Below are 11,576 nucleotides of genomic sequence, written 5' to 3'. Positions count from 1 at the left end.
TATCTATCTATCTATCTATCTATCTCTATATAAAGGCTATACAGTACACATACCACTGTTGCAGATTGACAATCACGCAGCAGCACAGGCTTTGTTAAAGAGCTCCAGATCACCGTGCAGTCTCTGGATCCTCCCCGGCGCATGGATGTCGGTTTCTGGCACAGAAAGGCTTCTCGCAGGGCGGTGAGAGATTGATGTGCAGCAGCTCGCACTGGAGAAAGAGAGAGGAAGAGGAAGAGAGAGAGAAAGGAAAGAACGAAAGAAAGAAACGACCTCCGAGCTGCTGGTTGGGATAAGGGTCCAGGCTGTTTCTGCCCCAGGTAAGAGAGGGTTTAGTGTTTCATTAACCGGGCGGGTTGCCATTGTGTGTACCTATGTGTCTGAGTGTGTGTGTGTGTGTGGGTTAGAAAAATGAACAGAGAGTGAATGAAAGAGAGAGAGAGAGAGAAAGGGCCTTTGGCTGTCAGACTGATAACATCCAACCTCCCCCCAAACAGTCTAGTCATTTGCTGCATGCACACAGTTAAAACAAATACCTCATCCACTTTGCCACTTTGTGTTAATGTGTGTGCAGCAAGTCACAGTTGTCTCTAAACACACTGTGGCCTCCACACCAGTCCAACTAAAGAAGAACTCCTTAAAGGAACAGGAGGAGGAGGAGGAGGGAGGGAGGGTGAGGGGAGAAAGGGGGTGACTGGTTTTCTTCAAAGAAATGAGCTCAGAGTGAAAAATTCAGCCTCGACTCTCTTTCACCCTTTTTCTTTTATATAAATATGTGACTTCAATCTGAATAGAAACAGTTCACATCATCACTGAAGCTGTAAGAAGCTGCACTTGTTCGTCATTCACAACCTCCTTAGTTGAGACGCTCGTTCTCATCCAGAAGCAGAGAAGGAGAAAAGATAAAAACAAAAATCTACATTTAAACCTTTTATAGTAGGCTATGTGTTTTTTTTAATTGTGCAGAAAGCGTCTTCACCTCCCAGTGAAACCACTGTGTGTCTGTCTGCAGCAGCAGTATAGTTTGATTATTCACTGTCCACAGAGCAGGATGTGTCTCTCTGTGACATCATCTCTCAGTTTAGCCAAAGGACAAAAACTGCTCTGCTCAGTTTTTATATAGAAATCTACAACATCACTCCTCTGTCAGACAGACAGACAGACAGACAGACAGACAGACAGACAGACAGACAGACAGACAGACCCTAAATAACCTCAGTGGTTAATGTCATTTATCATCATTTGGGGCTGTCCCATTTAGGAATATTAATTAATTTCACATGTTGCTGTCAGTATCATGTGACAACCAGGTGTGTAATTGCATTATATACAGATGTGCACTTTATACATAATAAACCAGTTTTGCTGCAGTATACTGTAGGTTTCTAATATGACAAGATTGATGTACAGGTTTGGACTTTTCCTGTATGGAAATATGCAAATGAGCTCCATGCATATTCATTTATTTAGATTAGAGGGTTTTTTTTTTTGTTGCAAATATTGAACTTCGTCCGGTGTAGTAACGTATATACAATAAGATTCATAGCATTCATCTATCTGCCTCCTTTCACCTTGATTGACCTCTCTCACTCTATTGATGTGATTGATCAGCTCCAGCTTTCATATTCACTCCCCCTGCACTGTTTATATACCAGACTTAAGAGAGAGAGAGAGGATATGAAGCCATAGAGATCATTTGCTTCAAGGCTGTGCACATAAATCGTGCTTGCCTAGTTGCCATGGTGACGTTTCTAGACTTGATGATTTCAAAGTAGGATTTGATGTGAGATGAGGGGAGGGGGAGGGGGAGGGGGGGGGTGCAGAGAGAGAGGAAATGATGGAGCTGGAATACAGATGAAAGCAGACAGGACCAAAACAGCTGATGTCACCTCTTGGTTTTAGTTAGTTGATGACGAAACTTAAACCTGGAGGAGTGTGTGTGCGCGTGTGTGTGTGTGTGACACATCATCCAGCTGTGATTGACAGCTGCATTTTGTCTTTAAGGTGGCAGCAGGTAGTTAAACGTTGCACAGTGCAGATGCAGACTTATCCGCACATCTTCACCTTTAATCATCATCTGTGTGTTGCAGAAAGAGTTTGCCCGGCGTAGCTCGACGTCGTGTGCTGCCGCTCGTCCTCGTCCTCGTCCCCCCACCCTCCCTCTCTCCTCCGTAACCCCGCCCTCCCCCCAACCCCCCCTCTACACCGAGACACCACCGAGTTTCCATGGAGGCAGGTTCGTCCCTCAGCCTCAAACGACGATATGAAGAGGTGGACAACAGCTCTCCATTCTCTACACCTAAGGACTCAGACGATGACATCTCCAGCAGTGACAGCGCAGACAGCTGTGACAGCCTCAACCCCCCCTCCAGCACTGCATTCACCCGTAAGCAGCAGCAACAACAACACACACACACACACACACACACACACACACACACACACACACACACACACACACACACACACATTAATAAGGCAACACACTCCCAAAACCCACTCATTAGAAGCAGAGGCGGGTCTTCCATGGTGGCACAGGGGGGCCAATGTCAATCACTGTGTAAAGCTCACTGTACAGAGCTACAAGCACCAACTTATGACTAAGGCTCTTAATCAACTTTGTGCAGCCAACATCCCACTGTTCTGTCTAGTAAATAAAGAAAAAGGTGTAAGATTGTTATCGTTGTCAATTTCACCATTTGTTCTGGTAATTCTGTATATACATTGACTGTTACACAAAACACTGAGATGTATGTTGTTCAGGGTTGAGCTCTAACTACTGGGTAAGAGTATAAGATATTTCTCTTCACTGTGAGAATATATTGTGTTGCTTATTCTGCTAAGACTTCTTATTTACAATATAGAGTTGATTATTGATTGACTTGACTATAATTTTAATATTGACAAGTGAAAACAAAGAAGAGTTCCTGCACACATAGCCAACTTGCAGAATTTATCGCAACGTTTCATTTTTTATTTTTTTTTCTAGTACTGAAACGTAGCAATATGAATGAATGAATGAATGAAAATTTGTTTATTTCAGTCAGGTCATTCAAAGTTAAAAGTCCAACAGAAAACATCAGTTCAACTAGAAAAGAGCCAAACCGAAAAGGCATAGGCTGAAGCTGTCGCTTATTTTTGCCTATAAATTCTGCAAGTTGGCTATGTGTGCGGGAACTCTTCTTTGTTTAATTTGGACTTAATTGTCACCCTCCGACGCACCTGCCAAGGAAATAGATGTGCGAATATTTTTGCTTTTTCTTAATATTGACAAGTGGAAATCGAGTCATACAGTAGGCATCTTCCTTACAATGTGAAAGATACAATGTGGCCAATAAAAGCAAGATGAAGACATCCCGTAAGCAGTGTGTAACTGTACAATATAAATATTCAACGACTCAACGATCAGTGGCAGCCTCCATTTTTGTTACTTTTGGCTGCCCCCCCCCCAAATTTACTGTTGTTACCCCCTGTGGCCCCCACAAGAAAATACTCTGGATCCGCCCCTGGTTAGAAGCAGCACTTCCACTCATTACTCATGTACACTGCAAAAACTCAAAATCTTTCCAAGAATATTTGTCCTTTTTCTTGTCAAAATGTCTAATTTCTTGTCAAAACTAAACTCTTTCCACTTAAAATAAGACTCATCACCTAAAAATGAACTTGTGTTTTTTGATAATTTTCACTTGTTTCAAACTAATTTTCACTTGAAATAAGTAGAATAATCTGCCGGTGGAAGCCAGTTTTTTGTGCTTGCAATAAAGAAGAAAAACTTGCTCCACTATCAAGATTTTTCTACTCATTTCAAATGAAAATATGCTTGAAAGAAGTAAGCACTGTCTAAAAACAATCTACTTTTTAATGTGATGTTTCTTATTTAAAGTATAATGAGATTTGTTTTGACTAGAAATGACATTTTGACTAGAAATAAGACAAATATTCTTGGTAAGATATTTGAGTTTTTGCAGTGTATAGCTAACACTGAGCTCCATCTCTCTTCTCCTCCTCTTCTTCCTCCTCAGCCACCTCCATCCTCAGGCAGCACAAGCCGTCGCCGGGGGGGAAGCGGGTGCGTTTCGACGTGGTGACGGTGTACTACTTCCCGCGGCGCCAGGGCTTCACCAGCGTGCCGAGCCAGGGCGGCAGCTCGCTGGGCATGGCCCGCCACCACTCCTCCATCAGACACTACACGCTGGGCGAGTTCGCACGCGAGCAGGAGACGAGCCACCGCCACACGTTACGCCAACACCTGCGCCAGGAGAAGCTCAACGCCCGCAAGATGAAGGTGAGCACCCTGAGCTTTCATGCAAGAACTGTGGGGCTTCATCGGTACATTTTATGCAGACATGGATGCACCCTCTCTCCTGTGTCACTTGAAAAACAGATGGTATCTCATTTTGCATTGGTGGAAAGTAACTAAGTACATTTACTCAAGCACTTTGCTTCATTACAATTTGAAACTCTAGTTAATTATATCCACTTTATGCAGCTTAATGCCTCTACTGTGCTGCAGGGAACTATTGTACGTGTTGCTCTGTGCTCTTTAATTAATCTACTCCTCAGTTTAAGATTGGACATTAACCGGATCTCTTTTTGTGACGCCTGAGGAAAAAAAAACTGTGTTAAGTTGGGTTTGCAGTTCCACTAAAGAGTGAGTTACCATCTAAACGTCTCAGATTGGTTTAGTTTTGTGAACTGTCTGAGGCCCGAAGAGAGAAAAATTAACAGAAAAATGTTGTTTCTTTCAATAGATGAACTCATGACCTCCCAGATTTACATTGTGACACCTGACGCTTAAATGAAGTGAAAATTGGCTCCATCTTGATTCACTGCAGTACAAGTGTTAACAACCTAATAATAATCTAATATACATGCACAATAATGTATATAATCACCGGGATCATGACTTTTCCAGTGGAGGGTTTTTACATCGTGCTACTAAAATGAAAGATTAAGAAGGTTTTAGACTCTGAGCCCACAGATAAATCTGTTTTTGAAGTATCAGTCTTCAGGATAATTACCAACCACTTGAGCTTGAATCAGAGAATCAGTCTTATTGTCCTCAGCTGACGGCGCTGCTCTGTCTGCTCTCTATCTGTCGTCCACAGCTGACCAGGAACGGCACGGTGGAGTGCGCTCAGGCCGACCTGCTGACCCTGGAGGACGTCTCGGACGAGGACCTGGACGTGGACGGGGTGGAGGTGGACGACTGTTTCTTCCTCCAGCCGCTGCCCACCAAGCGGCGCCGAGCCCTCCTCCGCGCCTCCGGCATCGCTCGCATCGACGCGCGGGAGAAAGCCGAGCTCAGAGCCATCCGCCTCTCGCGGGAGGAGTGTGGCTGCGACTGCCGGTTGTACTGTGACCCCCGACACTGCGGCTGCAGCCAGGCCGGCATTAAGTGCCAGGTAATGATTGTTGGCCTGTATGTGTGTGTGTGTGTGGATGTGTGGTAGGGAATGATGTCACAATTATAGATTTTCTTGGTACGATTAATGTCAGAGAAATAATCACGGTATTACAATTATCACAATTATTATGCACTGCAAAAACTCAAAGATCTTTCCAAGAATGTTTGTCCTTTTTCTTGTCAAAATGTCTAATTTCTAGTCAAAACTCAACTCTTTCCACTTAAAATAAGATTCATCACCTAAAAATTAACTTGTTTTTAGATAATTTTCACTTGTTTCAAACAAATATTCACTTGAAATAAGTAGAAGTTTTTTGTGCTCTTGTAATAAGGAAGAAAAACTTGCTCCACTATCAGATTTTTCTACTTATTTCAAGTGAAAATATGTTTGAAAGAAGGAAAAAGTGTCTAAAAACAAGCTACTTTTTATATGATGAGTCTTATTTTAAGTATAATGAGATTTGTTTTGATTAGAAATGACATTTTGATTATAGAAATAAGACAAATATTCTTGGTAAGATATTTGAGTTTTTACAGTGTGCATCAATCATTTTCACAACACTATGAATGTGTAAAATCAAATATAGTCAAAATATAATTACATTACTAATCTCTTAATATAGGACCAGTTATTAATCCTCCAGGGGAAGTGTTTGAAATATTTGAGTCATTAATTGTCATCTATACCAATATATGTTTAAGTTTATTTTAATCATTTTTAAAATGACAAATGACACACTAATATTTCAATTCCCACCAATTCAGTGTTACGTTAGATAAATGGACCAGTATCTGTGCATTTTCCTTTACTTTGGTGCACATCTGCCGATCTGGTTCCGAAATAATATTTTCCGGTAAAGTGACGGTATTTAGGAATCTTTACGATCAATTAATTTTGGCGTTTAATACCACGATTAATTGTGAAAACAAGTAACCGTGACATCCCTAGCTGTGTGGATGTGCAGAGAGACCAGAGTCAGAGTGCAGCTTCCTGAGTGAGTCAGTCTGCTCTGCTGATAAAACCTGTGCCTGGCATCATTTTTAATTTAAAGTCCTGTGTGCAAGCATTTATTTTTCCCATCGGGCTTTTTCTCCGAAGACATTTGATTTGTCATGGCAGGAAAAAGAACAGGTGCTGCATATAATATAAAACAAAACTAAAATAAATGACAAACTGAAATCCACTTGAACTGCTTCGGCTCACTTGAATAATGGAGCCGTCATAAATTAGGTTAGAAGCTCCTGTCAAAATGTCTGCTTTAAAAAAAAAAAAAAAGGCCTAGTTATTATTAAATAAGCAAATATTGTTGTTGAGTTACGGCCTGATGTGATTTAGCTGTGAACCACAGTTTGATTCAGTGACTGAGCCGACATTGTTTATCCACGAGGTAAACACTCGGCTCCTCCGCTGAGACTCTGCTGCTCTGTTTGAAAAGATGAAAACACTGTGCTCACACTCAGATGTACCCACACACACTGCTCCATCCCAGTCTAACCAGGTTTACAGATGGCATGTGTCCTGCGTTTTATTGAAGTTCAAATAACACAGACAGACACTTCCCTCTGCACAGAATTTGTGCAGAACCATCCGTTTTTCTCTGTAGCCGAAGCCACTTTAAAGATGACACAGCAACAAAAAAATAGCAGGTAACACAATTTTATATAAAAAAACATATCTTACTCTTTACCCCAGGCCATATCAGTCATATTACTTAGTAAGAAACATTGAAGCTCAGTCCAGACAGGTCCTCCTCTGTATCCAGAACCGGCTGCCATCCACATTTGTGAAACTGGTAACACTTTATAATAAGTACACACTATTAAGTATTAGTTAAGCATTAAATACTGAATTCATCATTTATAACACAGCATACACATTAGTACAGTGGTTCCCAACCTTTTCTGGCCCATGACCCCATTTTGACATCACAAATTTCTGGCGACCCCGTCAATCAAGATGCGCCACCTCAGATATTTTTATATGTTGCATTTTATTTGAACTCGATTTAAATTCGAGAAAGTGAAAGTATAGAATACAGTTGTTTAAGATTGTGTGTGGTGTTTTTAATCATATTTTTTAAAAAGAATAATAATTAGTTTAAAAAATATTTTTATCAGTAATTTTTTTGGATCAATTACTGGACATTTCGGCGACCTCATTTGAATTCCAGGCGTCCCCACATGGGGTCCCGATCCCAAGGTTGAAAAACACTGCATTATATGTAGTTTATGAACACAGTTAAAATGTTTTACTCATCATTGATAAACACTAACTGTATTTATAAACGACATACTAATGAGTATTCATGCGTTATAAATGAAGAATTCAGTATTTATTAATGCTTAACTAATCCTAGTGTGTTACCGTGAAACCTTCTGTTATCACAGAGGCAGTAAGTCAACTTTTCCAGAGACTGTGCTCATTACCTCCTTGTACCGATCGTCCAATTGAGGAATGTCCTTATCAATCCAGAATTTGAGAATAGACTTTCTTACCATGGGCGTTTCTAGACACTCTGGAGGCCCCAGGCAAGAGGCACATTGGAGCCCCCCCATCCCCCAAACCTGCAGCCACAAACATTAACCGTTAAATAATCCAAACATCCCAAACCACTGATGATTAAATCTTTTGCACGATGTTCTGTGTACACAACCACTGGCACCATCATGTTGCCTGTTGTCATTGATATGGACCAATGTCAGCCGTCTCTAGGCCCCCCCTTCCAGCTCGGGGCCCTATAGGCTATTGACTGTGTTGCCTGCCCTGTGTTTGCTGTATACACTGGAGAGGTGATAAGTCCAAGTTATGTCCAATCAATTCATCCGGCTCATTCCAAAAATGTTTGTATCTTTGCACATTTCCAAAGCACATGTGCATAAGTACCAATTTCTCCATCACATTATTGCAGTTGGAAAAGCTTCGACCGAGCCTGTCGTCCTGTGTTTTAATCTTGTCTGTGTGCATGTGCAGTAGTTTCCAGTGTGGAGCCCCAACTTCAATACAACAACCTAAAGAACCAGAGTGTAACTGTTTCAGTCAGCTGATATGTGATAAATATGCAGATATGGCATCATTACTTGTTTCTGTTTTACAAACTGTAAGATGTTAGAGATAAATATAACAAACATTTCATTTTGGAAGGAGCTCTAGCCTTTTTCAATATCAGTAGAATTTAAAAATCAGTGCACTAACATAGTTGACACAGTGGATGAGTTATTACACCATCATCTTTTTACACATCTAATTTCTTCATCCATTTTTATTCCATTGACATAAAAAGGAACCAAACAAACCTGCGAAAGCTTCGAGACAAGATATTGATTTTTTTTGTAAAGATAAACATTAAAACCATTTTTACTACAGTACTTTGTCTACATGTTTACGTGCAGCTGTGGTGACAGTGAAGAATCAGTTGTTGCATAATTAGCTTCATCATATTGATACAAATTGGCAGTATTTGTGAATGCGTCAATTATTATTCAACACGTATTTAAAGATCATCTACCATTAAAGACTTATACAAATGAGTCAATTATTCCTGTTACATTAAAATGAAAGTGAAACTGATAGGGGTGGGAGAAAATATCGATTCACATAAATATCGCAATATCTTTTTTGATGATTTTTAAATCGATTTTTTTTTCAAAAATCGATTTTCTTTTTTTTTTGAATTTTTTGAAATATTGTGCAATGTGCATTTGTTAGCCTTTTTTACATACAGAGAGTACAGGTTTTGAAAAGGGTTTAAGTTCACTTTATAATGGAGTATGTTAATTTATAGGCTCAGTATTTGTGTAGCAGAAAAGACTAAAAATCGAGAGAATCTGCAATATCGTAGAATCGCAATTTAAATCGAATCGCCATCCAAAAAAATCGTAGAAGAATCGAATCGGGAGAAAAGCATATCATCCCAGCCCTAGAAACTGACCGTACCTCCATCTTCCTCCTCCTCCTCAGGTGGATCGGATGTCGTTCCCGTGCGGCTGCTCCAGGGACGGCTGCGGCAACGTGGCGGGCCGGATCGAGTTCAACCCTCTGCGCGTGCGAACTCACTACCTGCACACCATCATGAAGCTGGACCTGGAGAAGAGGAGGATGCTCATCCAGGGGAACGGGGACACGTACGCCGAGTCCGACCCGGTGTCCTCCCCCACCTCCACCTGCCCCACGTCCCCGGACATGTCCTCGGTCGCCGGCCTGGACTCGGAGCTGGAGGAGAGCGAGGTGCCGGCGGCGGCGGTGGAGGACCTGCTGGCGGAGCAGGACATACTGGAGCGGGAGAACGAGACGGCCGTGCTGCACCTGCAGAGCGCCGAGGAGCAGGAGAGGAGGGAGCGGGAGGAGGCCGAGGGCGGGGAGCAGCAGCAGCAGGAGCTGGCGGAGCAGCCGCTCTGCCTGCTGCCCGAGCAGAACGAGGTCCTGCTGCAGGGGCCGTTCCCCACCGGCGCCACCGTGCTCTGCATCACTGACAACCAGGAGGAGAGCCCCTCCGACCTCCTCAGAGACTCCACCTCTCTGCTCTACTACCAGCTCAGCCCCATAGAGCCCGGAGCCTTCGAGACGCTGCCCAGGGCGGAGGAGGCCGAGCAGGAGGAGCGCTCGGCGAGACGACCAGAACCAGACGCAGGAGGAGGAAGAGGAGGAGGAGGAGGAGGAGGAGGAGGAGGAGGAGGAGGTGAGTGTGTGGAGGGGAAACAAGCAGCGGGAGCAGGAGAGCAGCCCAAGCATGATAAGCCTGAGAAGATGACCTGCAGGCAGAGTTTGGGCAAGTCTTTGACCGATGTGATTCTGCGCTCGGAGGAATGTGTGGCGGTGGCGGAGGAGAAGCCCTCGAGCCTCCCCGAGGAGCGCTGCCAAGCGGAGCCCTGCTCGGAGCAAGAAGCCAATCCACTGCCTCCTGAAGTTTAAACCTAGCTTCTCTGCAGATATTTTGCACAATAGCTTCATCTAAGATGAATAAATTACACATTTCACATTTATTACTGCTATCATCAAGGATGATTACAGGTTGCAATCTCTTGTAGTGACTGTCGTTGAATAAGGCGGAGAATGATCTGGAGTATTAACAGTAGCTACACGAGTGAGGGGAGATGCTGAAAGCACACACAGATCACTCCCCAGATGTTGTATGAGTGCAGTTACAAGGAAACATTGAACGTTATTCTGTTGATGTATGGATGGATGCGGCCTTAATGGAAAAAAAACAAAAAACATTACAACACTTGTGTGTAGGAGTCATTTGTGGATGAGAAGTACAGCAAGTTAGTGCTTTGTTAATTCACAACACATCAAACAGAAAAAACACAACCGTGTGGATGCTGACTTAAGCCTTTTGTTGTTCGGTGGTATATAAAGCAAATCAACACTAACACAAATTGTTTTTTGCGAGTGCGTGAGGAGCCGGCGTGTTTTAGTCCAGTCGAGCGGCTCGGTCTCCATCGTTACAGTCTCCGTGCTGTAGTCAAGCCAAATGAAGGCCATGTTAGTTCCCTCCGCTCAAACATAGACCTAATAATCCTGGAAATACTTGTTTTTGTGTACTGTATATGCATTTGCAATGTGCAAGACAGAGCCGACTCGAGGTTGCTGCTTTTGTTTTTTTTTTCTTTCTTTTTTTAAATGTTGATGATCTGTATGCACATTGTGAACTTATGGGGCGATGAGTGTGTGTGTGTGTGTGTGTATGTGTGAGTGTGTGTGTGTGTGTGGCTCTGCTGCATCCCAGACATGAAGGTTTGGCAGCAGTAACACTTTAAGCACCGGCCTTATTAGCCTGTTCGCTCTTGCTCACCTCGGGCTGCTCGTGCAAAAAAAGAAAAACACAGTCGAATTCGTCAAAAAATAGAAAAAGGAAAAAAATGAATTAAAAAAAGAATAGTTTACCTGTAGTTACAATGCCTATGATATTATTTCTTTGAGTAATGTGTCTTTTGTGGATTAGATACAGTTGGATTGAAACTTATCACAGTCTTTTTTTTTTTTCCTTCCTTCCTGTTTTTTTTTTTTTTTTAAGTCAAAGGAAATGTTGTTTCTTTCATCCCGCTACACTGTAATGCCTTGTAGCCAGTCTCGTCACGTCACGATGAAATGAAATGCAAGAGTATAGATTTCCCCCCCCCCCCCCCTCCTCCCCGCTCGTCCTCTTCTAATGAGTCTTTTTGGACGAGG

The 11,576-nt window shown here is 42.6% G+C and overlaps 1 protein-coding gene across 1 annotated transcript; it reads left to right on the top strand.

Annotated features, from left to right (window-relative positions):
* The first annotated feature begins 2,220 nt into the window (after positions 1-2,220).
* csrnp2 (cysteine-serine-rich nuclear protein 2) lies at positions 2,221-11,227 on the top strand. Its single transcript, XM_085782742.1, has 4 exons — positions 2,221-2,386; positions 4,023-4,285; positions 5,109-5,405; positions 9,366-11,227. The coding sequence occupies exons 1-4, from the start codon at positions 2,227-2,229 to the stop codon at positions 10,314-10,316; spliced, it is 1,671 nt and encodes a 556-aa protein (XP_085638868.1). The 5' UTR covers positions 2,221-2,226; the 3' UTR covers positions 10,317-11,227.
* Positions 11,228-11,576: the final 349 nt, after the last annotated feature.

The sequence above is a fragment of the Trachurus japonicus genome, chromosome 7 (genome assembly GCF_045865225.1).
Source record: "Trachurus japonicus isolate A0001 chromosome 7, Traja_1.0".
Classification (NCBI taxonomy): domain Eukaryota; kingdom Metazoa; phylum Chordata; class Actinopteri; order Carangiformes; family Carangidae; genus Trachurus; species Trachurus japonicus.
The sequence above is the reverse complement of the archived record's forward strand: the minus strand, read 5'-3'. Positions and strand labels throughout refer to the sequence as shown.

Excerpts from the sequence above, each read along its gene's own strand:
- csrnp2 (XM_085782742.1), top strand. The coding sequence starts at position 2,227 with ATGGAGGCAGGTTCGTCCCTCAGCCTCAAACGACGATATGAAGAGGTG. Across the intron at positions 4,286-5,108 it reads TCAACGCCCGCAAGATGAAG|CTGACCAGGAACGGCACGGT; the intron begins GTGAGCACCCTG and ends TGTCGTCCACAG. Across the intron at positions 5,406-9,365 it reads AGGCCGGCATTAAGTGCCAG|GTGGATCGGATGTCGTTCCC; the intron begins GTAATGATTGTT and ends CCTCCTCCTCAG.